Source organism: Syngnathoides biaculeatus, chromosome 4 (genome assembly GCF_019802595.1).
Source record: "Syngnathoides biaculeatus isolate LvHL_M chromosome 4, ASM1980259v1, whole genome shotgun sequence".
NCBI classification, from domain to species: domain Eukaryota; kingdom Metazoa; phylum Chordata; class Actinopteri; order Syngnathiformes; family Syngnathidae; genus Syngnathoides; species Syngnathoides biaculeatus.
Window position 1 is genome coordinate 8,344,264 of NC_084643.1, and position 22,958 is coordinate 8,367,221.

The 22,958-nt window shown below is 42.4% G+C and overlaps 2 protein-coding genes across 4 annotated transcripts; one reads left to right on the forward strand and one right to left on the reverse strand.

Moving 5' to 3' along the window:
- The first annotated feature begins 287 nt into the window (after positions 1–287).
- elac1 (elaC ribonuclease Z 1) lies at positions 288–6,024 on the forward strand. 3 transcript variants are annotated; one of them, XM_061817370.1, is made up of 5 exons: positions 288–539; positions 2,185–2,391; positions 2,471–2,529; positions 3,245–3,455; positions 4,574–6,024. In XM_061817370.1, exons 1-5 carry the CDS (start codon positions 383–385, stop codon positions 5,077–5,079), a joined length of 1,140 nt encoding a protein of 379 aa, XP_061673354.1. In that variant the 5' UTR covers positions 288–382; the 3' UTR covers positions 5,080–6,024. The 3 variants fall into 3 exon arrangements, with proteins under 3 accessions (XP_061673354.1, XP_061673355.1, XP_061673356.1); XM_061817371.1 differs by having other exon boundaries at positions 2,495–2,529; XM_061817372.1 differs by lacking the exon at positions 288–539 and adding an exon at positions 976–2,073.
- Positions 5,846–22,494, reverse strand: mier3b (mesoderm induction early response 1, family member 3 b). Its single transcript, XM_061817369.1, has 13 exons — positions 22,275–22,494; positions 21,672–21,696; positions 17,064–17,209; positions 15,322–15,444; positions 15,103–15,226; positions 13,468–13,541; positions 13,305–13,377; positions 13,088–13,230; positions 12,106–12,187; positions 11,376–11,470; positions 11,170–11,297; positions 10,930–11,087; positions 5,846–9,412 (listed from the first exon to the last, which is right to left on the reverse strand). The coding sequence occupies exons 1-13, from the start codon at positions 22,329–22,331 to the stop codon at positions 8,955–8,957; spliced, it is 1,686 nt and encodes a 561-aa protein (XP_061673353.1). The 5' UTR covers positions 22,332–22,494; the 3' UTR covers positions 5,846–8,954.
- Positions 22,495–22,958: the final 464 nt, after the last annotated feature.

Genomic DNA, 22,958 nt, shown 5'->3' on the forward strand with positions numbered 1-22,958 from the left:
TGTGTTGGGTAACAGTGATTTCCAGCCTTTATAGAGCCAAGGCACATTTTACAATTGAAAAATCCCACGGCACACCAACAAAAGTAAATTTCACCAAAAATGGATCGATGAATTACTGTATGTACTTCCTGCCATCTAATAGAAGAGGATTTTTGCCTCACTGGCATAAATATACATTATTTCTTAGAATAATTTTTTATTTTTATTTTTTAGCTTTGCGAATCACTGTTTACCATTGATACAAATTACTTTTCCTACGGTCTTTGAACGCACCCCACCGTCGCAGGTGTGAGGTCATATTTGTGCGACGAATGCTGTCGCACTGTGAAGCTGCATTTAAGGAAACTTTAAAAAAGACGTTTATGTATTTTTGTTCGCGGCTATGACCATGGACGTGACTTTCCTGGGCACGGGCTCGGCTTATCCGTCCCCCCACCGCGGCGCGTCGGCTCTCGTGCTGCGGAGCGAGGGCGACTGTTGGCTCTTCGACTGCGGGGAAGGGACGCAGACTCAGCTGATGAAAAGCCACATACGAGCCGGTCGGTCGGAGTCGCCCTGGTGGTCCTGGGACCCATGACCTCGAGACCTAGATCTACGACCGGGTTACTGTTCGATACGAACTCTTTGTCGCCCTGACTACTTGTACTACCATTTACTACATACTACTAATATGACTACCAACTACCTCTTACTTTTTACACCTAGGTACTACTTTCTCCTTTCCCTCTAACTACTCCAACTAACTAACCAACTAACTACCTCCTTTCCCCCTCCAACTACCATTACGACCTCTTACTAGCTAGCTAACTAACTAACTACCTCCTTCTGCCCCCCAAATACCATTACTACCTCTTACTAGCTAGCTAACTAACTAACTAACTAACTCTACCTCGTTTTGCCCTCCAACTACTATTACTACCACTTACTAGCTAGCTAACTAACTAACTACCTCCTTTTGCCCCCCAACTACCATTACTACCTCTTACTAACTAGCTAACTAACTAACTCTACCTCCTTTTGCCCTCCAACTACCATTACTACGTCTTACTAGCTAGCGAATTAACTATCTAACTAACTAACTCTACCTCCTTTTGCCCTCCAACTACCTTTACTACCTCTTACTAGCTAGCTAACTAACTAACTACCTCCTTCTGCCCCCCAAATACCATTACTACCTCTTACTAGCTAGCTAGCTAACTAACTAACTAACTCTGCCTCGTTTTGCCCTCCAACTACCATTACTACCTCTTACTAGCTAGCTAGCTAACTAACTAACTCTACCTCCTTTTGCCCTCCAACTACCATTACTACCTCTTACTAACAAACAAGCTATCTAGTTAGCTAACTAACTCTACCTCCTTTCCCCCTCCAACTACCATTACTACCTCTTACTACTCACGCCTACCAGTTACTAGTTCTGCAATCGTGACTCCTTTTGGCTACTCATCATCATAACTCGTCACACCAAGACTATTCGCTGTACTAGTCCCAAAGCTACCTGGTACAACACTGCATTCTCGCAGTATTACTACTACCCGCTACTACTAATTTAATCCAAACCCTTCCTTACTACTACTGGTACTACTACGTCCACTGCGACTTACTGCCACGACTGCGCTACCGATCAATCCAAGTCCAAACTAGCAGGCATTCAAGCACGTTTTATGGTCTAATCAGTATTCGTTTTAGTAATATTCATTCATCACTTTCGGGTTCTCATCGCACTGGTCTGTAACGGGAACCGGATAAGGGCACTCCACCCTTGGCGGGATCCTCGAGGGTCCGTGGGAGGTCGCCCGTGTGTTCCGCGGACTTGGAGAATGCGTTCGACCGTGCGTGTCCCTCGGGGAGTCCTGTGAGGGGTTTTTTTGGGAGTATGATACTGATACGGGCCGTTCGGCCCCCGTACCACCGGTGTCGTGGTTTGGTCCGCATTGCCGGCAATAAGTCGGACTGGAATTCCGGTGAGAGTTGGACTCCGCCAAGGCTGCCCTTGGTCACCGATTTTGTTCACAGCTTTTATGGAGAGAATTTCTCAGCAGATGATGGGATTCTGTCTGAATGTCTATTCTTGTCAGTTAGTTTGTTCTTCTCCTCAGTACTCAACATGAATGCCGTACCGGACCGGCGCCGACCGCCGGAGACAAATTCCTTGTGGCCATTAATCGCGATTGTGTGCGTCAGGTCGCATCAGCAAAGTGTTCATCTCTCACCTCCACGGCGATCACGTGTTGGGTCTCCCGGGCCTCCTCTGCACGGTCAGCCTCAACTCGACCTCCGACCCCGAGCAGAGCGTCAAGTGCGTAGACGTGTTCGGGCCCCGCGGCCTCCGCCATTTTCTGCGGGTGACGCTGGGCCTGACGAGCTCGCAGCTGCTCTTCCCTTACGCCGGTGAGCGCGTCGCGCAATTCGCTGTGCGAATTTGTGATTCATATTTGCATTCTAAATATTGCTCCTTTGGCTGTATGAGTTCATGAATTGGAGCCCACACCAGACCAAAGTCCAGAAGAGGGTCGGCTCAGTCCCGAGGTTTGTGCTTGTTCTCCATTTTTTTTAACAATCAAATAAATGAGAACAATTTTAAAAATATTAATTATAAGATTTTTTTTTGATATGAGAAGTAATCATAAATACAAAGAGATGAAACAAGTATGTGCTGTAAAATGATTGAAATATTTTCTTTTTAAAAATATATATAATCAATAATAAAAAGCACAGTAAATACACAGAAAATAATTTACTAAATAAAATAAAAATTACTGTATTAATAAAAATCTATGTATATGCATTAGTTTAAAAAGTGGTGCATTCAGATGATATTTAAAATGTGTTTATAGCAAGTCCATGTTTGATGTATTTTTTTAAAAGTGGTGCATTCAGTTGATATTTAAAATATGTTTATAGTTAACTATATATATATGTAGTTAATTAAAAAATACATGAAGCATGGACTTGCTATAAACATATTTTAAATATCATCTGAATGCACCACTTTATATGTATAGATATATGTGTGTATGAAAGTAACCATTGCTAGATAAATCTAAAAAAAACCATACTTTTCATTATTATTATTTAACATTGAAGCTCTTTTTGGAAATGAGCAAAATGGAGTTTATCCTATGCTAGTCGTCAATAATTTAATACTTTCCCGTTATAGTTTGCGCATGCTTCATATATTTTTAAAAACCTACATTTTTTTTGGACGTGGTTATCCAGCAATTGTGTTCTTTCTCCCCACGAGGCGACGACGGAGCGCGGGCCGCCGCTCCCGCAGGAGCGACCCGGCAGAAACATCCCATTGGACGCCTCGTCCGACGCTTACTTCCTCTTTGAAGACGACAAGTTTGCGGTGAAAGCCTTCAGGCTCTTCCACCGCGTTCCCTCGTTCGGGTTCTGCGTGCACGAGCGCGACCGACCCGGAAGGCTCAAGACGGAACTGCTCAAACAGATCGGTACGGCGCCTCTTTTGGGCTTTTTGTACACAAACCCTGCGACCCTTGTGAGGATAAGCAGCAAAGAAAATGAGTGGATGGAGTGTGCACAGTCTGACATTTAGAAGTCTGTCGAGCGATTATTATGATGATATTATGATTCCCCCCCCCCAATACACAATCCGCACCGTACGCACTGTTACGTTGTAAAAAATTGATATTGACACAGAAAAAAAACTTTGTAAATGTTTATTATTATGTTTAATTAATCGGTCAGTTAATTAATTAATTAATCAGTTGGTCGATTCATTAATTAGTTGATTTTAATTTAATGTTTCTTTATTTATTCACCTTGTTTCAAAAGAGTAAAACGGCTCAAACATAGCAGAAAAGTCGTCGTTTTTATCAATCCTCCTCCTGTTCACCGAAACCACCAAAGTATTGTCAACGGCCAATCAAGATAGATTCTTCTTCTACGCCCTCCAGAAAGTAAAGTCTCCTTTTTCTTCTTCTACACATTTGAAGGCGGAGCATTGACGGAAACGGCCATGTTTGAGTCCTTTCATTCAAACATTTTGTACTTTTGAAATTCATAGCCGCTAGCGGGGAAAAAAAAAAAACAATAACATCCGGAAAACAGGCCGTGGAGTTCACGGCGCCTGGAAAAATTTGCAGTTTATCGTCCGGAAAATATGCTACCGCCTAAAAAACATTTTTTAAAAATACCACCACCATGATGGCCATTAAATTACAGACACTCACATTATGCACGGTTTCAACATGAACATTGCGCTTAAATATAATGGAAAATAAACGACTGAAATAATGATTCAGCTCAAACTTATTGAACATAAGAAATTACATTTTTACCTATGCGAATCTTATGTAGTTAGCAAAATGTGACTAACTGACCATTTTGGGAATCGTCTTGACTTTTTTTTTGTTGTTGTTCTAGATCAGTTTGTTCAATTCCTCCACAAATGATGGTTGCAAAATATGTATTATTATTTTTTTTTAATAAATCAACTGATTTCTTTTTTTCAATTTAGGACAAGAAAAAGCTTCATGTCAGAATGATAGGAAAGATGACGTCTTACGAAGACGACGACGGTCACATTTTTGTTTGTCCTGTTCCGCAGGCCTGAAGCCCGGTCCGCTTTACGGGCGTCTCAAAGCGGGTCAGGAGGTTCTCCTGGAGGACGGGCGCGTGATCTCGCCCGCCGAGGTTCTGGAAGAGAACATCCCCGGGAGGAAGGTGTGCATCCTGGGGGACTGCGGCTCGGCGCCCGGGGGCGGCGGCCTCGCCCTCTGCCGGGGGGCCGACCTCCTGATCCACGAGGCCACCCTGGGCGAGGCGTACGCGGACAAGGCGCTGGAGCGCGGGCACAGCACGCCCGGGATGGCGGCGGCGCTGGCGAGGGCCTGCGGGGCCCGCCGGCTGGCCTTGTATCATTTCAGCCAGAGGTACAAACCTGAGAAAGTCGACGGGGGCGGGGGCGGGGGCGGAGACGACGACGACGGCGGCGGCTACGACGTCTCGGAGCTGCGACGTCAAGCTGAAGACGTTCTGCGCGACCACCACGTGGACGTCATTCTGGCCGAGGACTTCCTCACCGTCGACATTCCATCACGCAGAGCTAAATGAGCTCTCAAGACTGGAACATAAATGTCGTCTTCCGAATCGTAACCTTCTCAGAAAGCGGAAAAGACGGATCACGTGAAACTTTTTTTTTTTCCTTCAGCGAGAAGCATCACAGACGTTAACTTCAGCTTCTTGATGTTTGTTAAAAAAATGTGGACAATATTACATTCTCGTGTTAAATTTGAGATCCCAACCCCGTTTAGGAACCCGACGCTTGTTTTGAAACCCATCCACCGTTCTCTTTTCCGCTTATCCTCACGAGGGTGGAGGCTGGAGCCGATCCCAGGTGTCAACGGGCAGGAGGCGGGGTACACCCTGAAGTGGTCGCCAGCCAATCGCGGGGCACATCGAGACAAACAACCAATCGCACTCAGAATCACACCTCGGGGCAATTTAGAGTGTCCAATGAATGTTGCGTGTTTTTGGGATGCGGGAGGAAACCGGAGAAAACCCAGGCAGGCTCGGGGAGAACATGCAAACTCCACACAGCCAGGGGCTGGGATCGAACCCTGGACCTCAGAACTGTGAGGCCAACGTTTTACCAGCTGAGTAACTGCCTATCCATTCTTTTTTTATTATTTTTTTAAAATATAGCTGTCTTGGAAATATGAATACTTTTCCATACACATTGTGATTTTTCACATTTTTTCAGAGAGCAAAATCGCCAAAATGAATTGACTTGTTTTAAATAGAATCTTTTTCAATATCGACATGCAACGTGGTGCCAAAAATTGTTTACACGGGACGATAAAAAACAAAACCCCATTAATAAGTTTTTGCAGAATCATTTTCCAGAGCTTTTATTTCTGGATCTGTACACAAGGTATTAAAGAAGAACAGAAAATACAAAAGAATGTCTAACAAATGCAGAGAGAAAACAAACAAGCAAACAGAATGTCTATGTACAATTCTTATAAACAATAAAGATAACTTCTGTTCTGGAACATTTCTCTATAGCGATGCCTTTTTGATTGTCTAGAATTCTGGATATATTGTTTTTCTGTAGGGGTTTTTATTCACAAAAAGGTATTTACTATTTTTTTTCCTGCAAAATGACTTTAAAAAAAAATATAAAATAAAATTTGCTTAGTGCTTTCTTGCACAAACACACACACGCGCACACGCTCCCACATTAATAAAATATCACATTTTTCCAGAGTTCACAGGGTGGTGAAAGGGGAAAAAAAATACTCAAAGCTACCACTTCTAAAATGGCCTTTTACATTCCGACACGTGTTTGTACAAACCACAAAGTGAAATTAATAAATAGCACTGCACCGCTAGTCACCACCTACTGCATTTTTTTTTTTTTTTTTTTGGGACAAAAATAAAATAAAAACTACAAAACATCTCCCCAAAGAGCAGCAGCCATCCCTTTACCATCGAGACAAATATAGGAAGAGTTTCTCTTGATGCAATAATGCAAATAATTGCAATAATTGACGCGTTGGGGGCAATTGGTTGGCGTGCGCGGCCAAAGCACGTCTGGGTCCAACTTTTTGAGTTTTTTTTCACGATGCCAAAGGAAACCTTATGATGTGACTCAGCACATTTGTAACAACCCAAGGATAGCGTAAAACAAAAAATAATAGTTACCGTATACACATCAATGGGGAGTTTGACCCTGGGACGGACCAAATTTCACTTTACGAGGTTTTGAAACGTTCGCGGATTGCGTTTCAACGCATCTAATGGAAAAAAAAACAAAACAAAAAACAAGCCAAACAACCCCAAGTCAACCAGTAGAAGGCAAAAAAAAAAAAAAAAAAAAAACCCCTCAAAATTCTGTACATATCTACAAATGTATGGCCATTTTAAAAACAAACATATAATAATAATAATAATAATGAGCTTTGTATGCACACAAGATTGACAAATAGAGGTCAGGTCTTTCGACTTTTTAAAGGCTACTTGCTAATTCTTATTTACATCAACGATGCCGTGGACAGCGTGGATGAGTTGATCCAAGCGTGTGTGTACACTGCAAACACACAAAGGTACAGCCCCTGAAATGAACCCTCCGCGTCACACGATGCATAGATGCGTGAAGATCTCTACGTTAAAATATGATATGGTCTGACAACCACCATAACACCCCCACCCCCATTTTGCTACACAGCCAACACACACACACATCTGTGCTGGCGTCCAATACTGAAGTTCGCACGTACACACAAAATCACAATTGCGACGTGACGGGGACTAACGTAAATTTAAGTACAAATGCTGAGTGTCGCGACTAGAAAACGTTTCAGGAAAAGCAATGCTGTCGTTTCCAGTTTCACGCTAATATTGCGACGGGGGCGGGAGCAAAGAAATCAAGTTGGACTTTAAAATCAAAGAAAAGAACAACAAAACGTGAAAACATTTGAATTAAAAATCACTAACCACGTCAGTAACAATGGGGGATACTTCAAACCGGCAGACAGAATTGGGCAAATTGAAATGTCCATCGACCGCTATCCATCTGAGCCGCTTATCCTCACAAGGGCTATGAACAAGTAAATTTAAGTCCACTCAGGGTTGAGGTTGAGTCCGTGGCAGACAATTAGTCACCAGTTCGTTCGTCATTCATCCATCCATTTTTTAAGCCGCTTATCCTCACGGGGGGGGGGGGGGGGTCGCAGGGAGTGCTGGAGCCTATCCCAGCTGAGGCGGGGTACACCCTGAACTGGTCGCCAGCCAATCGCAGGGCACATGGAGACAAACAGCCGCACTCGCAATCACACCTTGGGACAATTTAGTGTCCAGTTAATGTTGCATGTTTTTGGGATGCGGGAGGAAACTGGAGTGCGGAGAAAACCCAGGCAGGCACGGGGAGAACAGGCAAACTCCACACAGGCGGGGGCTGGGATCGAACCCGGATCCTCAGAACTGAGGCCGACACTTTCAAGCTGAGCGACCGTGCCGCCCAATGAGCACGTGTGAATGGATGGCGTTCACACCAACAACGGAACAAACCGGCGTGACTCGGGAAAGCAAGAGCACGAAATTGCCTGATGACCAAATTTTACACACATTTAAAAATGGACCAAAAAACTACTCATGGAATTTAACGAGTGCTCTCAGTTTTGCTAACTCGGTGATGAACAAAACATTAATTCGAGAATCAAAATAAACTTGGCCAAAGCTTCACCGGATTTTAATTAGTGGCCAATTTGAACGTTTGTATGACTTCTTAACGACAATGATTTCGTAACTTAAATACTTTTTCTTTTTTTGGGGGGGGGGGTTATCTCCTGATTACTTGGCGTACAGGTCTCAAATTCAAGGCGCGGGGGGCCGATCCCACCCGCTTCAAGTACTTCACTTGATGTTTGAGAATTTGTTTTCATTTTGACAGAAAACCTGCCCAAAATTTGGAATTGCCTTCACTTAAAACTAAGATTTTTTTTTTTTTTTTTTATGCACGTCCCCTCTAAAGCGCGACTGCAAAAACGTGTTTTTCGCTAGTGGAGGAGTCACGACGGGTTCATTCAAACAAGAAACCAAAAAGCTCGCGACACGCTTACTGCGACGTACCTGTAAACCAAACACTGCTTTAAAAAAAAAAAAGTACCACTCTAAAATAAGCACCTTCTAAATATGATTTTGGCAGCAGAAAAAAAAAAAACGACAGGGCGCTGTTTACCAAACTGTACATGGACGTTACCACGGCGACAAATAAAATGGCTATTATAAACTCTTGAGAGAAATCAAGATTTTTAGATCTATATATGAGAGACATCACTGATGTCATAGTACACAAAAATGAAAACAAAATTATATTTCTGTACACATATATATATATATATATATATATATATAACAATATGTGAGGTCAGTCTTCTTATGTACACGCAAAAAAAAGGAAGAATGAAGGAAGAGGACGAGGAAGATCAGTCGGACTGAAGTGCTGCAGTGTGTTGCGTGTGGTGGCGCGCGTGGCCCGCCAAAAATCCGTTGGGCTCGCCGAAGTCCGTGACCGACACGGCCATTTTGGCGCCGGTTATCCGGTGGTGGTGCGGCGCGGTCCGGCGCGCTTCAAAGTCCACGCCCAGGTTGCTCACGGAGACGTCGCCCATGTACGAGTCCGGCAGCGCCATCTTGAGTCTCTTGGAGGGTCGCTCGCAGTCCTTGGCGACGCACACGCCGCTCAGCTGGCCCAGATCCGAGTGGTAGAAGCCGGCGTCCAGCATGTTGAGGCAGTCGGCGTCGGCGCCTCCCGACGGGAAGCCCAGCGGCTCGTCGTGGTTGAGGGAGGCGCGGTGGAGGCCGTCCAGCGGGGGGAAGCTGTACGAGTCCAGGCACGTCACCTCGGCCGGGCTGCACACCGTCGCTACGCTGTTGCTCAGAGCTGAAACGCGCGCACACGACAATCGTTTTACACACATGGTCGGGACTGGCCATCAGGACTTTGCAACATGACAAACCCTTCAGGAAAAACCGCAAAAACCTGCAGATAACTGAATCCCCACTTTTTGAGTTTTGATGCCACAAGATGCCAGCACAAGCCTTGAAGTGAAGAGGAACGCCAAGCAAGCACAAAATCACAAAGCCACAATCTATAAAGCTCGTGCACGCCATTTTCACGGCGCCATATTGCCGGTCGAACAGAGCTGCTCGACATTGCGGGAGACGTTGAACCGGAGGAGAATATTTACAATACCAGAGACCTGTTGTGCTGTTGGTTGTTACAACCGACGAGACAAATATTCAAAGAGATTATTCTATGGAATACCAGAAAAGATTGAGGGATTTCGCCAAGTAGACATGATGGATGGTGCCCAAGCAAAATACGCACACGCCTGTGTAACGAGGTAGGAATTATTCTTCTCAAGCTCAAATTACTAAAAAGTAGTTATAAAGCTATGTTGGCTCATTTGAGAACAATGAGTGTTAAAAAAAAAAAAAAAAAGAAACAAAAAAAGACCAAGTCATCGCCAACGTACACGGAAGCGCGTTGCCGCCACACATTAAACTTTTCCCCGACAGTTTTTTTTTTTTAATATGCATCGTTCTCAAATGAGTCCAATGCGTATTTAAAAACAGAAAATAAACCGTCGGTCACACAGAGGTTTATGTAGGTTAACATGTGGCTGCAACGCGCTTCCGTGTACGGGGGCTGAAGCCTATCCCAGCGGTTTGTTTATTTATTTATTTTTGTTTTAAATACGCATTGGACTCATTTCAGAACAATGCATATTTAAAAAAAAAAACAAACAAAAAAAAAAAAATCTGTCACAGAGAGGTTTAACGTGTGGCCACAACATGCTTCCGTGTACGGAGGAGCCGACTCGTTATTTGTATTGAAAAAAATCTGAGTGGCTCCATCACGATGTGGGATTTATTCTTGATTGAGAACAGATCCAGCAATGAAGTATTTGTATGCGTCCAAACTTTTCTATGCTTTCAAACTCTTCCGTGTAAATCTCAATGACTTACTAACCAGATACGTGTGTAGATCAATGTCCAAGGCAAGCGGAAGTCCAATTTCTTATCGGCAAAAACATCCACTTCGGCATTAAATATGGGTTCTCGATGCCATTTTTCCAGGTACCTTCATTTATTATCACCTTCTAAATGTTTAATGCTATCGGACAAAACTCTGCCATCGTGCTATAAGACGTATTTTTGAGTCGTCTCCAACCGAGCATTGAACAATGGTTTGTTTGACCGGCACTTCCGGCCAGTGACGTGATTTGATGACGTAGGTGCACGAGCTCTATAAACAACTGCGTTCGATTATTCAACACAATCTTTGCATTTTCAAAATAAAGCGATTAATCATTTGATTCATGTGGAAAATGTCAAGATAATGTAACACATTTTCCCCAAGCATTACAGGACTTTTGATTGGGTTGTAGTACAGACCTGTGAGGTCGCTGGCCGTGATGGAGTTGAGCAGGCTGAGCTGTTGATCCGTGGCGCTTTCTATCCTTCCTCCTCCGCCGCCGCCCGCCGAGCACACGGACGACGAACTGTCCACGGCCAAACCTTCGGCTTCGTCCACCAGCCTGTCCATAAGGTCTCTGGCCACCAAAGGAGAGATTCTCGTTTGATTTTTTTGTCCTCGTTGTGAAGCCACTTACTCCGCCACCGATGTCGACTTACGTCACGCCGGGGTAGCTGCTGTACTTTTTCTTGCCGAAGCGATTCTGCTGCACGAAGACGTCGAAACGCTCCGACTTCTTCCACATGTAGTAAAACGCGACGCATTCCGCTACCGTTCGCGTTGTCACCTGAACAAAAGAAGCGCTCAACAATCAGCAAAGTGATCTTTTCGTGGCCCCCTCTCGCGTCTCCATAACAACACTCACTTTGTGTTTCTGGATGAGGTGAAAATTCTTGTCATACATCTGCAGAGCGTGTTCAAAGTTCTTGCACTCCTCTTCAGACCACGGAGGACATTTTTCTGGAAGCATCAATTTGAAAATGACAGTTTCACACCGTTGAACGGATGACTTGGAAAGGACAAATGCATTTCTATCCAATTTCAACAGGGAAAGCTAATTGGCGATACAGGTCTTTTTTTCGTTTATGTAAGGAACTTCGAATCATGCCAAACAAATTATCTTGTCGGATGAATATTGGCATTAATGGAGTTCAGCTTTGCTAGAGGGACACAGCCACTGTTTTGTGAAAAACTACACAATTACAATGTCAAGCAAAATTCAAAATTTGGGGCGGGGAAACTTTCAAGAGAATTACAGGATTAAAATGGGAAATTGGGCTTCTAGACTTGTTTGAACTCTTCAACTCTTTTCGTTGAACATTTTCAGTGCCATTTTTGTTCTTTTTTTTTTTAAGCACTTTAAACTGCTTACAGCAAACTCAACATTTACGAGTGATTGTTCAATACTTAGAATTTGATGGAGCTTTTTTCACTTCCATATTTGCACAGACATTTTTTGTGACAAAATAAAGGTTCGCATTCGTGCCTAAATTCCCAGTGTTAACATCCAATGAAAATTTACCAGAAATTCACTCGACATTTTCCACCGCAGGTGGTTTACAAAGTGACACGCGTGACCTTTTGAATCGTCTTACCTTTCGAGGACTTGAGGTGGCTACAATATTGTTCGAGCGCCTCGTGAGTGTTGTAGTTGCACTTGACGAGCTCAAGCAAAGCCTGTGTGACGAGAGTCGAGAGGTTAGGAAAAAGCTTACGTTGTGCTTAAAAATGTGAAACGGGGGAGAGAGAGTGGAGTCTTGAAATCTGTGTGAATGCAACCTTCCCTCAAATATCGAGCCCCAGAGAACTCCACAACAAGAATACACTGTAGAAATTTCAATACCTCATTGAAATAGACACCACCCTTTTGTCCAATTAATCGTGTAATATGTAATAATTTTCCTGTTTACAAAAAAGGCTTCTGCAGCTGAGTTACAGATAAAGTAATTAATTCAAGTACAAAGTTTTATCATTCAAAAAAAGTCCACAGACATATGTACTGTAATACAGAGCGATCTTGGTTATAAGCCTCACCCAGTACATTTGCTACGGAAACACCATTTGGTACATACATAAGCCGCGCCTGTGTAAAAGCTGCAAGTGCCCACATTGAAACAGACATTGAAACACGAGATATTTACAAGGAAAGAGAGTTTAACGCTAGCGCTGCTGCGCTAACAGGGCCGGTTAAAAAAAAAAAAAAAAAAAAAAACATACTGGTAAAAATCACCGAGACAGGGCAGTAACACACTAGCGCAGCGCGAACAGGGTCGGACCGGCAAAAGGCACTTCCTTGGCACATATATTCCACCGGTCTTACCCTTATCTTTTCCGCTCGACCGCCCCCTTGCGGCCGTTAGAAAAAAATGCACAAATTAGCCGCATCACTGCATAAACCGCAGGGTTGAAAGCCTGTGGGGGGAAAAGTCGCGGCTTATAGGCCGGAAATTACGGTAGTAGATAAATCTGTCACTGTTTTTCATGAACCTGCAGAACGAAAGCTATGAGGCTTGAAAAGATTTAAAAAAAAAAAAATACAAAAAAAAAAAAAACCCAACAACAACAACAAAAACCGACCTGCTCGTTGTCTCGAACATGCAGTTTGTCGTGCGTCGTCTTCTCGTCCGTCGTCCGTGACATCACGTCAGTCAGGAAGCTCCTGATCTTGCTCTCCGGCAGCGGGCCCGGGCTCCACATGAGCTCGTCTTCCTCTTCGTACACTGCAAAGCAAAGCGTGAGTGGTATGAAGTCAACTGCAACACTGAAAACCTGGTAAATAGAAACGAGTAGCTACCTTTCTCCCCTTCTATGTAGGGGCAGACGGTCAAAGGAACCTCCGCTTGGTACTCGGCGCCCACCATTATTTCCTTTTTGTGCAAATCAAACACAAACATCAGCTTTAATAAATGCAGGAGCAAAGCTCACGTTATGCACTTCAAAGTGTAACAACAACATACCTTTCTCGAGTCTTCTGGACTTGGACCGTCGTCATCACACTCTGAGTCTTTATCCCCGTCAGAGACGGCGTTGGCTGAAGGAAGAAGCAAATACGTTTAATCCAACACCACATTTTCAATAAAGTGAACTCGGAAAAGCATGTTTCTCTAAATGTTTACTTGAATATAATCTCAACATCGTTTGAACATATTTCCACTTCATATAACACACAATGCAAAATCCAAAGTTGGAATATTTTTTAAGTGGTTAGAATATCTGGCTCACAGTTATGAGGGTTAGGTTTTTTTTTTTTCTTCTTTTTTTTAGGCTGGAGTCTGCATGTTCACTCCGTGCTTGTGTGGGATTTCCAAAAACGTGCACGTTAGCTTCAGCAAAGAATCTAAATTGCCCATAGGTGTGAATAGTTTTGTCTGCATGTGCCCTGTAAATCGCTGGCATGGGTTTCAGAGTCTACCCCAGCATCTTCACCCCAGCTCAACTGGGAGAGGCACAGGAGTAGCTCTCCATAAAATGGATGGATGGCTTTTCCCAAAGGAAATCATGGAAATGTTAATTGTTCCCAGTTCAAGTTTGAAGAAAAAAAAAATTCAAATAGAAATAATAATTGTAATAAATCATTGCTTAACCAGTTATGATTATGTTAATAATAATAACTTTTGTCTTTCTAATTTGACCACATTTGGCATGTTTTTCAACACTGACTACACTGAGCAAAGAACACTCTCTATGTAGCACTGCGGTTGCATTATTCTATACTCGTCAGCGTAATAAGCGAGCCACGTACTCGACAATATGCATAATTAATAGAGACACTTACTAGCCCCCAGGTAGACTAAGGTTAATTGATAATTACCATAATTTCCAGCCGATAAACCGGGACTTTTTTCACACGCTTTCAACCCTGCGGCTTATGCGGTGATGCGGCTAATTTGTACATTTTTTCCAACAACCGCAAGAGGGCACTTCAGCAGAAAACGTAAGAGTGAGACTGGTGGAATATATGTGCCGAGGAAGTGACTTTTACTGGTCTGGCCTGTTTAGCGCTGCACTAGCATATTACTGCCGTGTCTGTGTGAGTTTTACCATTTTTTTTTTTTAACCGCCCCTGTTAGCGCGGCGGCCCTAGCGTTAGCATGGTGTCGCTAGTGTTAAACTCTCTGTGTATTTATTTGCGGGCACTTGCGGCTTTTACACGGCTACGGCCTATGTACAAATGTACTGGGTGAGGCTTATAACCGGGTGCACTCTGTATGCCAGGAATTACGGTATGCCTTCTCTCGGATCCCACGAAGTACGGAGCTGCGTATTTGGCAGAGTTAAAACGAACGGGGGCTCGCTTTGCAATTCTGTATGGAATGCTACCGCACTATCGCCATTTTCTATTTTTCTATTCTAAATTTGGTGTCGCGTTCCATCTTGCAGCTGCCGTGTTCCCGCACCTCAACTGAATAGCTTCACTTCCGTCTTTGTGGCAATAGCGATTCGCGATTTGGCCTGTCAATGTGCTTTCGAGGGCGTAAAATGCTAATTTTTGAGTCACAAATGGCGATCCAAGCTCACTGAGTATGAGCCATGTAATTAATAACTACAGGTTAAATCAAAGAAGTATGGCTATAGGTGTGTGTGTTCCTTACAACGCAGCGTTCTGGGGAAGAAATCGGTGGCCTCGTGGGAGGTGACCGAAGGGGTGAGGTCATCCGCCGATGACTGGGTCTCCTCCTCGTAGTCGCCAGACAGCAGGTCTTTGGCAATTTCCTCCTAGGATGAAATGAGTCAAGATGAGAAACGAGTTCAACACCCCTCCCAAAAAGAAAAGAAAAACTTCACATATCGGCAAGATGGGTGACGCTCACCTTGTCCAAAGTCATGTCGGGTAGCTCGTCGGTGAGGTCGCCCGAGGAGCTGTCTATACTGGAACCGGCCGAGGCGTCGTAGCGATAGATAGCCAGCAGCTCCTCCAGCGGCATGTTCCCTTCCTGATGGGGGGGAAATTAAATTGTCAGCATGATTTATGAATCATACAGTGGAGGCTACAAAGTCAAAAAACCTGCATTTTAATCAAAAAGTTACTCCAAAGTTATGCAATATCCCCATTTGACGATATTTCAAACCATCGTGTCACGCCAACAAATGTTAGACTTGTTGCTATGAGAGCAACCGGCAGAGCGTCAAAGTCAAAATGGCCAAATTATAAACAAAAGCTCTTGTCAAAATAAAACGGGTACTTTGATTCCCTTTGATTTGACTGCTAAAAAATATTATTCAAGTGGACTTGTGGGAGAATCCCAAATACCACTCATTAATTCGGAGAGATACTACAAATTAATGTTAACAAAACCAAAAAAACCTGCTTGTTCAGAATACTGCAGCTCGCGTTCTCACCAAAACAAAGCTGTCCGACCATATAACTCCAATCCGAAAGTCCTTGCACTGACTTCCGGTCAGCTTTAGAATAGATTTTAAAGTTCTGCTACTTGTCTATAAATCACCAAATGATTTAGGTCCTGAATCCATGAAAGAAATGCTTACAGAATACAAACCCAGTTGAGCTCTGAGATCGACTGACTCAGGTCAAATAGTGGTGCGCAGAGTCCAAAGCAAACGTGGTGAAGCAGCATTTTTTTTTTTTTTTTTTAACGCTACACAGAAATGGAATAAGTTGCCAACGGAGGTGACGTCAGCCCCAACTGTGAACGTTTTTAAATCCAGCTTGAAACTCTTTTTTTCCTCATGCTTTTTAGAATATATCCACTTTTTGATCATATTACTTGCACTGTACGCGGTTTTAATTGTCTTTTTTTTTTAAGATTGTGCTTGTCATTCTTATTGTTTTTATCCCATTTTAAATGTTTTATCTCTTTGTTTTCAAATGACTTTATTCATGTATAGCACATTGAGTTACCTCGTCTATGAAATGCACCATACAAATAAATTTGCTTTGCTTTGTTGCCAGTTTTAAATGTTTTATCTCTTTGTATTCAAATGCCTTTAATCATGTAAAGCACATTGAGTTACCTCATGTATGAAATGCGCTATACAAATAAATTTGCTTTGCTTTGTTGTCCAATGAAAAAGTTTCTCACCCTCCCCCCACAAAAAGCATTTAGAAAATGCATCTTGAGAGAGTTTCCTAGCGGTATAGTACACGTACAATAAATTGGGAGTTTTTATGATTTAATGCACATTTTGAACCCCTAAAAATTGCAGAAATGCCTTAATTCTAGGTGCAATATGGTAGAAACCTACTAAATTAAACGCAGGTGTGGCAAAAACAACAACAAAAACAAAAAAGAAATATTTCTGGACCTCATTTTTTCCGTTATGGTCAAAATGAAAGCTTTTTAAAAAAAAATATTTGAAGCAATATTGACATCTGATCGATATATGTAAAGGAAATGTTTAAAGAATTCACACTAGATTACCATTTTAATTGAATAGCAACTGATTCCTCTTATCATCATAGAATAATATACCACGTTCGTTCTACTTGCAGGTTTTGACTGCATAATACACGGTATAATAATGACAGACACACAGTGTTCAAAACATAAGGAAAACCTCATATATAATTTAGACATTTTGTTACAAAGTTTACCTTCTCCAGATCCGCAATCTCGGAGCTGAAATTGCCTCCCCCTTCCAGAGACTCCTCCTCCTCCAGGGTCCTCTCGTCGTCGTACTCGTGAACTAGCATCTCCGCAGTCGGGTCGAAGTCATGATCTTCCGACGACAAAGAGCCAACTGTGTTTGGGAGAAAGAAGGGGGGAATAAAAACAAAACATTTGAGTCGTTCTGCGGTCCAAGGCGGAGATATGTATCCGATACATTTGTATGAATGTATGAGTGCAATCATCCGACGTGCAAGTCATCAAAAGGCGACGAAACAGACACCAGAAGAGCAGTGGCAGACAAAGGAAGAGAAAATGGTGGTAAAAAAAAAAATTATATATATATATATATACTCTAGAACGTATTAGAAATATTAATGGACATTTTGACTGCGGTTACACAAAATACTTGAAATGAGACCTACGTGAGGCGCCCTGTTTATTGCTACATATTGACTTGTTTTTCTTTGTTACCCCGGCTGCGGATAAACTCATGACAAATGAATCCATCTTTGTCTTAGTTCCAATCCTCAAGTGAAGGAGGGGGAGGAAAAACACCAACTAGAGCTAATTTTAATGTCTGTGTAAAAAGAGTAGAACAGTTTTTGAAAACCATCCAATTGTTATGATTCAGTCCACATGCGTCCCAACCAATTCGGCAAGCGCAACTCTTTTTTTTTTTCTTCTTCTTCTCATGTACTGATGAGGAGAAGTAGTGCCCACTTCTGATCAACTACTTGTGCTAATGGATCTAAAAGTAAACCAACTGGTGAATGCAGATGAGGAAGACAAGCGGTGCATTCAGTTTTGGAGAAAAAGGGAAAAAAAAAAAAAAGTTATCGCTCGTCAATTAGTGATTAGTCAAGAGTTAATTTAACTTGCTCTCTCGTTCTATACGTAGCAATACACTATTTTCACGCTAAATTCATACTGAAATTAACGTTAAGCAAACAAAGGACAGGTCCGTCCAGCGTAGATCGATAGCTCTGTGATCTGATTGGAATGCCTTGGGGAGGAAGTGAGGAAACGGCGCATCTTGCACTGGCGACAGCTGCGTTCGTCTCCCCTTTTTGTCCGTCCAGCTAAAAAGATTTGGCGGAATATGCTCTGACAGCACCGTTAGCCGTACATATTTGCTATATGGGATCACTTTGCAACACGATGACAGCGGCACTGTACAAGCAACTTGTGTGGTGTATAACGGCAACAGAACTAAAAGGTCAGCTCATCTGCAGAATTTTACTCCACATAGTTTAGAAAGAGCGGCACGGTGGATCAGCTCAAAATCGTTGGCCTCACAGTTCTGAGGTCCCGGTTCGATCCCGGACTGTGTGGAGTTTGCATGTTCTTCCCGTGCCTGCGTGGGTTTCCTTCCACATCCCAAAAACATGCAACATTAATTGGACATTCTAAATTGCCCCAAGGTGTGATTGTGACCGTTTGTCTCCATGTGCCCTGCGATTGGCTGGCAACCAGTTCAGGGTGTACCCTGGCTCCTGCCAGTTGACAACTGGGATAGGCTCCAGCTCTCCCCACGACCCTTGTGAGGATAAGCGGCATAGAAATTGATGGATTGTTTTCAAAGTTTTCCAGTGCTGAGTTGAACTAACATACACCATTGCAGCCGTCGAGGGACACTGAAGGTTTTCTGACTATGACCATAAAAAAATGAGAGATGAAAATCTGCAGATTTGCACTTTACAGATGTTCCCCCCATGTGCGTTCAACATTTGATGTTAACTTTCTCGTATGCTGAAACTGGTCAACTCTGCTCTTTTTCACCCACGCCCACTTTTGACCTCATCCTGTCACAACGCGTCAAACGGTCAATTGCCGTCTATTTGCACTTTTTGCTCAACTATAAAACTAATAAATATATAACTATAAAAACCGTCACCCATTTTCCAAATGATCAACATATACCCAAGCATATGTTGTATGACCACACAACTGAGATTAGAACCGGCACCCTCCAAGTGTGTCCTTGCTTTTCATTCGAGTGGCCGAGATGGAGTTTCCAGGGTGAGTCACCAGAAAAATATCCCAAAAATTCTTTGATTAACTCATCACACTTGCAATGCCATTCAACGCGGATGCCTAAACATTGGGACCTTCTTACCCTTTATTTCATGTCAACTGAAAAAGTTGACAAACTTTTCAATTTTTTTTTTTTTTGCATTTCTCCACCAGAATCCATCCATCTTCTGAGCCACTTATCTTCACCCGCTCATGTTACTCTCTTTATATTAATTTCAGCTCACATAATTGACTTTTCATCTCAAAAGCATTTATTCTCTTAGGAATACAACTTTAATATTTGTTATGTAAAAATGTTAAAACATTCTTGAAAAGAAGACTTTCTCTTGGATAATGTGCCTTTTTCCGATAATCGCAATATCTCGGACTACTCCAACTAATCTGGAAAATATATATACACTGATGCCTCGGTTCTCGACCACAATCTGTTCCAGAAAACGGTTCGAGAAGTGATTTGTTCAAAAACGGATTCGATGTTTCCCATTACAATGAACGGGAAAAGAAATAATGCGTTCCAAGCCTAAAAAAATTTGGCTTTTTAAAGCATTTTTTTAGCTTTTCCTAATAATAAACCGCATAGTAGAAATACATGTATCGTTTAAATACTTTATATAGTACAATAATTTAAGAAATATATTTATTTTTTGCTTAAAATAGTATGTTTTAGTAGTAGACTACCCTAGGCTGGGACTGCATTGCCGTATCTGTCGCGACTCGCCCCCCCAGCCTTGTAAAGTTTCTTTTATTAACAAAAGTGCAGAGTAATTTTAAACGAGCAACTTGCCTTCTTTGGAGCCATGATTGGGGAATAATATGGTAGTCCTCCATAAGAAGAAAAACAACAGTCACTACTGGATCACGTCTGTGTACAGAGGCCGCATTATACAGAATAACAAAAGTGCGCTGGCTGCACCGCGTGCGTTGCCATTTCCGGCATTTTTTTTTTTTTTTTTGTGTGTGGGTGGGTCAACTTCTTGCGTCGCACGCGATGTTATTTCTGGGTTTTTTCGGGGGGCATTCGAACAGACAATAACAAAGAGCGTCGTGGCTCAGCTGGTCTGGCTGCGCGCAATATGTTATTTCCGGGTTTTGCCGGGGGCATTCGAGTACCGATTTTCGTTCGAAAACAGAAGCGAGCAAAAAAAAAAAATACTAATTTTTTTAAATTAAAAAAAATTGAAAAAATAAAATTAAAATTTCCGTTCGAAAACTGATTTGTTCGAAAACAAGGACGTTTGCGAACAGAGGCTTTACTGTATATATCTAAAAAATAAATCCAATTATATTCTTAAAATAAATATTATAAATAGTTTCAACAAATCTAAAAAATGTTTTCTCTACAGAATGAGACTTTATTCTTGGAGTATGACGACATGCTCTTAATATTAGAGTAATTTTAAAGATGTGCGATTTTTGCAGAGAAATACTCAACTTTATTATCTTCTAAATATGATTATCCTTGCATTGTTAAAACTTTAATCTGTAAATAAACAACTTTCTAACCTTTCTCTCACAGTTCTGAGGAGTGTGTGGCGTTGACATGTTCTCCCCATACCTCTGTAGGTTTTCTCCGGGTACTGCAGTTTCCTCCCACATTCCCAAAATTTAATTTTAACCATTCACATAATACTGGGACCTCAGCCTTAAAAATGCACAACCTTTTGTGAAAATGAACTACTTGTTCCTACCCATTTTAATCACACTTATTTTTACTACTTTGACTTCCCAGAGAAGCGCCTCACTTGTAATGGAATTACAATTACTATTACAAGAAATGTTACTGGTGTGACGTTTTATTTATTGCAAGCCCCCGGTGGCGTGCACAGAGTTGCACCCGTGAATCCACCTCCAATGATTTACATCTCGCTGGTCACGCCTTCTGTCTCCCATCGCTTGTTTTTCCTCTGGCGCAGTGGTTTCTTGTAAATCAAGTAAGATGATGCCAGGGGACAAACACAAATCCTATTTACCATGTCTACTTTCAAAGCATAATGACTGTTTTAACAAATATGTCCAAAAATTGCAAACATGGCTTATGACTTGGAGTCCAAAAGTATTGGAACGGCACGGTCAATTCCTTTGTTTTTGTGGTCTCGTGAAGATATTTGAGTTGCAGGTCAGAAGACGAATGTGAGACGAACGTTAAGAATGCCAACTTTTACTTTGTTGCATTTAGATCAAGGTGTGTTAAAAAAAAACTCAGGACAGAGCACCTTTTCTCTGGAGCCCCCCACTTTTGGAGCAAACTGGATAACTTTAACCAAATTTAACCTTGTCAATGCACAATTCTCTCCAAAATCTTTTTTTCGTGTGATAGCTTTCATCTCATTCTGCTTGACTTTTAATCTAAAAGCCGACTTTTCTGAACACTAAAACTCTTTTCCCAATGTTACATCTTATATTATTAAAATATACAACTTTTTTTTTTAATCAAAAGTACATAACATTTCATGACAATATAAGTCTTGTGGAATTATTTTGGTGCGTGCATGGGCCTAAAACTCCTTTGTAAGACACCAGATCACTTTTTAGTATATTAAATATCAAACGACGCTTACCTGGACTTGAACTCCCAATGGAAGCCTGGAAGCAAAAAGGAAAGCACAGCATGAATTACACACGAATATACTAAATCTGAAAATTACACAGCAAAAAAAAAAGTGATTGGTAAAAGAGATCCCTGGCTGGGATGAGCACGGATAACACAGCATTTACCGTTACCTGACCGACAGTCGGCGGCTAAGACGGCTGCAACCTCGTATATGACATATCGACGAATGCCGTCTCAAAATTCCTCATTAAATGGCAACCGCGGTTCACGAGACCTTTGCAAAAAAAAAAAAAAAAAGCCACAGAGACGTTTTGAGGGGCCGAAGTGTCATTAGTAAGCGAAACTAGTTAGCCAGCGAGCTAACGTCAACGCACTGACGTTAAACCGATGCATGTAAACATGTACAATTCCTCAAATTTGGACATGAATGACCGGTGACGAAAACCAAATTGTGAATTAACAACTTATTCAGACGGTATTTTTATTTTTCAAACAGGCCGACCACATAAATAGAAAGAATAGGAAAAAAAAAAAACAAAGCAACGCGTAGAATGATTTTGAAACAAGCGGACGTCCGAATGTACGTCTCCATTTACACCGCCGCTATTACCGAAGCAGCTGAGAGCGGAGGCGCAGCGGCCTTGTAGTCAAGGAGCACCCGAGACATTCGGGCACATCTCCCGTCAAATAATAAACACCAATATGACGCGAGACAGCCTATTCCGCCAGCCAAAAAACATCATCTCTCCAATCGCTAGCAAAAAAGTGGGAAAATGCGAGACGAAATGATAAAAATATCGATTTGAGATGGATGGCTTCTCCCCTGTTTTCCCTCTTACCTCCGCCATATTGGTACCTTTAGCTAATGAACCAGTCGTAGCGCAGTACCCGGATGACGGCTCTCGGCCAATCAGAGCGCGCGCCGGCCGCCGGGGTCGTGACGCAGTTCAAAGCCAATCGCAGATTAACGGGAATCCTTTGCACCGTCGCGCATTTGCATTAAAAGATGTTTGTTGTTGTTGTTGTTGTTGTTGTTGTTGTTGTTGTTGTTGCTGTTGTCCCCAATCACCTCGTAAAATACGTTTTTAATTCACGACAGTGCGGAATCACAGGTAAATCTGTTCACGACGAGGAGGAGCGTAGCCGAGGCTGTGGAAAGGTAACGGGCGGGCGGATAAGACGTCAACCATTTGCCCTGGACGTTGCAATTATTACGAAAACTTGTCAAATGTCAACACACCTTGATCACTGGCGACATATGCACCGCATTTGATATACTTGCACAATCTAATGA

What these genes read in the sequence shown, in the direction of transcription:
- mier3b (XM_061817369.1), bottom strand. Translation starts at nt 22,331, where the DNA reads ATGTCTCGGGTGCTCCTTGACTACAAGGCCGCTGCGCCTCCGCTCTCA. An exon ending in CTACATAGAAGGGGAGAAAG is followed by an intron (nt 13,231 to 13,304) that starts GTAGCTACTCGT and finishes TTTGCTTTGCAG; the next exon opens with TGTACGAAGAGGAAGACGAG. An exon ending in ACCTCATCCAGAAACACAAA is followed by an intron (nt 11,298 to 11,375) that starts GTGAGTGTTGTT and finishes TCTTTTGTTCAG; the next exon opens with GTGACAACGCGAACGGTAGC.
- elac1 (XM_061817370.1), top strand. Translation starts at nt 383, where the DNA reads ATGACCATGGACGTGACTTTCCTGGGCACGGGCTCGGCTTATCCGTCC. An exon ending in GAAAAGCCACATACGAGCCG is followed by an intron (nt 540 to 2,184) that starts GTCGGTCGGAGT and finishes TGTGTGCGTCAG; the next exon opens with GTCGCATCAGCAAAGTGTTC. An exon ending in AGGGTCGGCTCAGTCCCGAG is followed by an intron (nt 2,530 to 3,244) that starts GTTTGTGCTTGT and finishes TCTCCCCACGAG; the next exon opens with GCGACGACGGAGCGCGGGCC.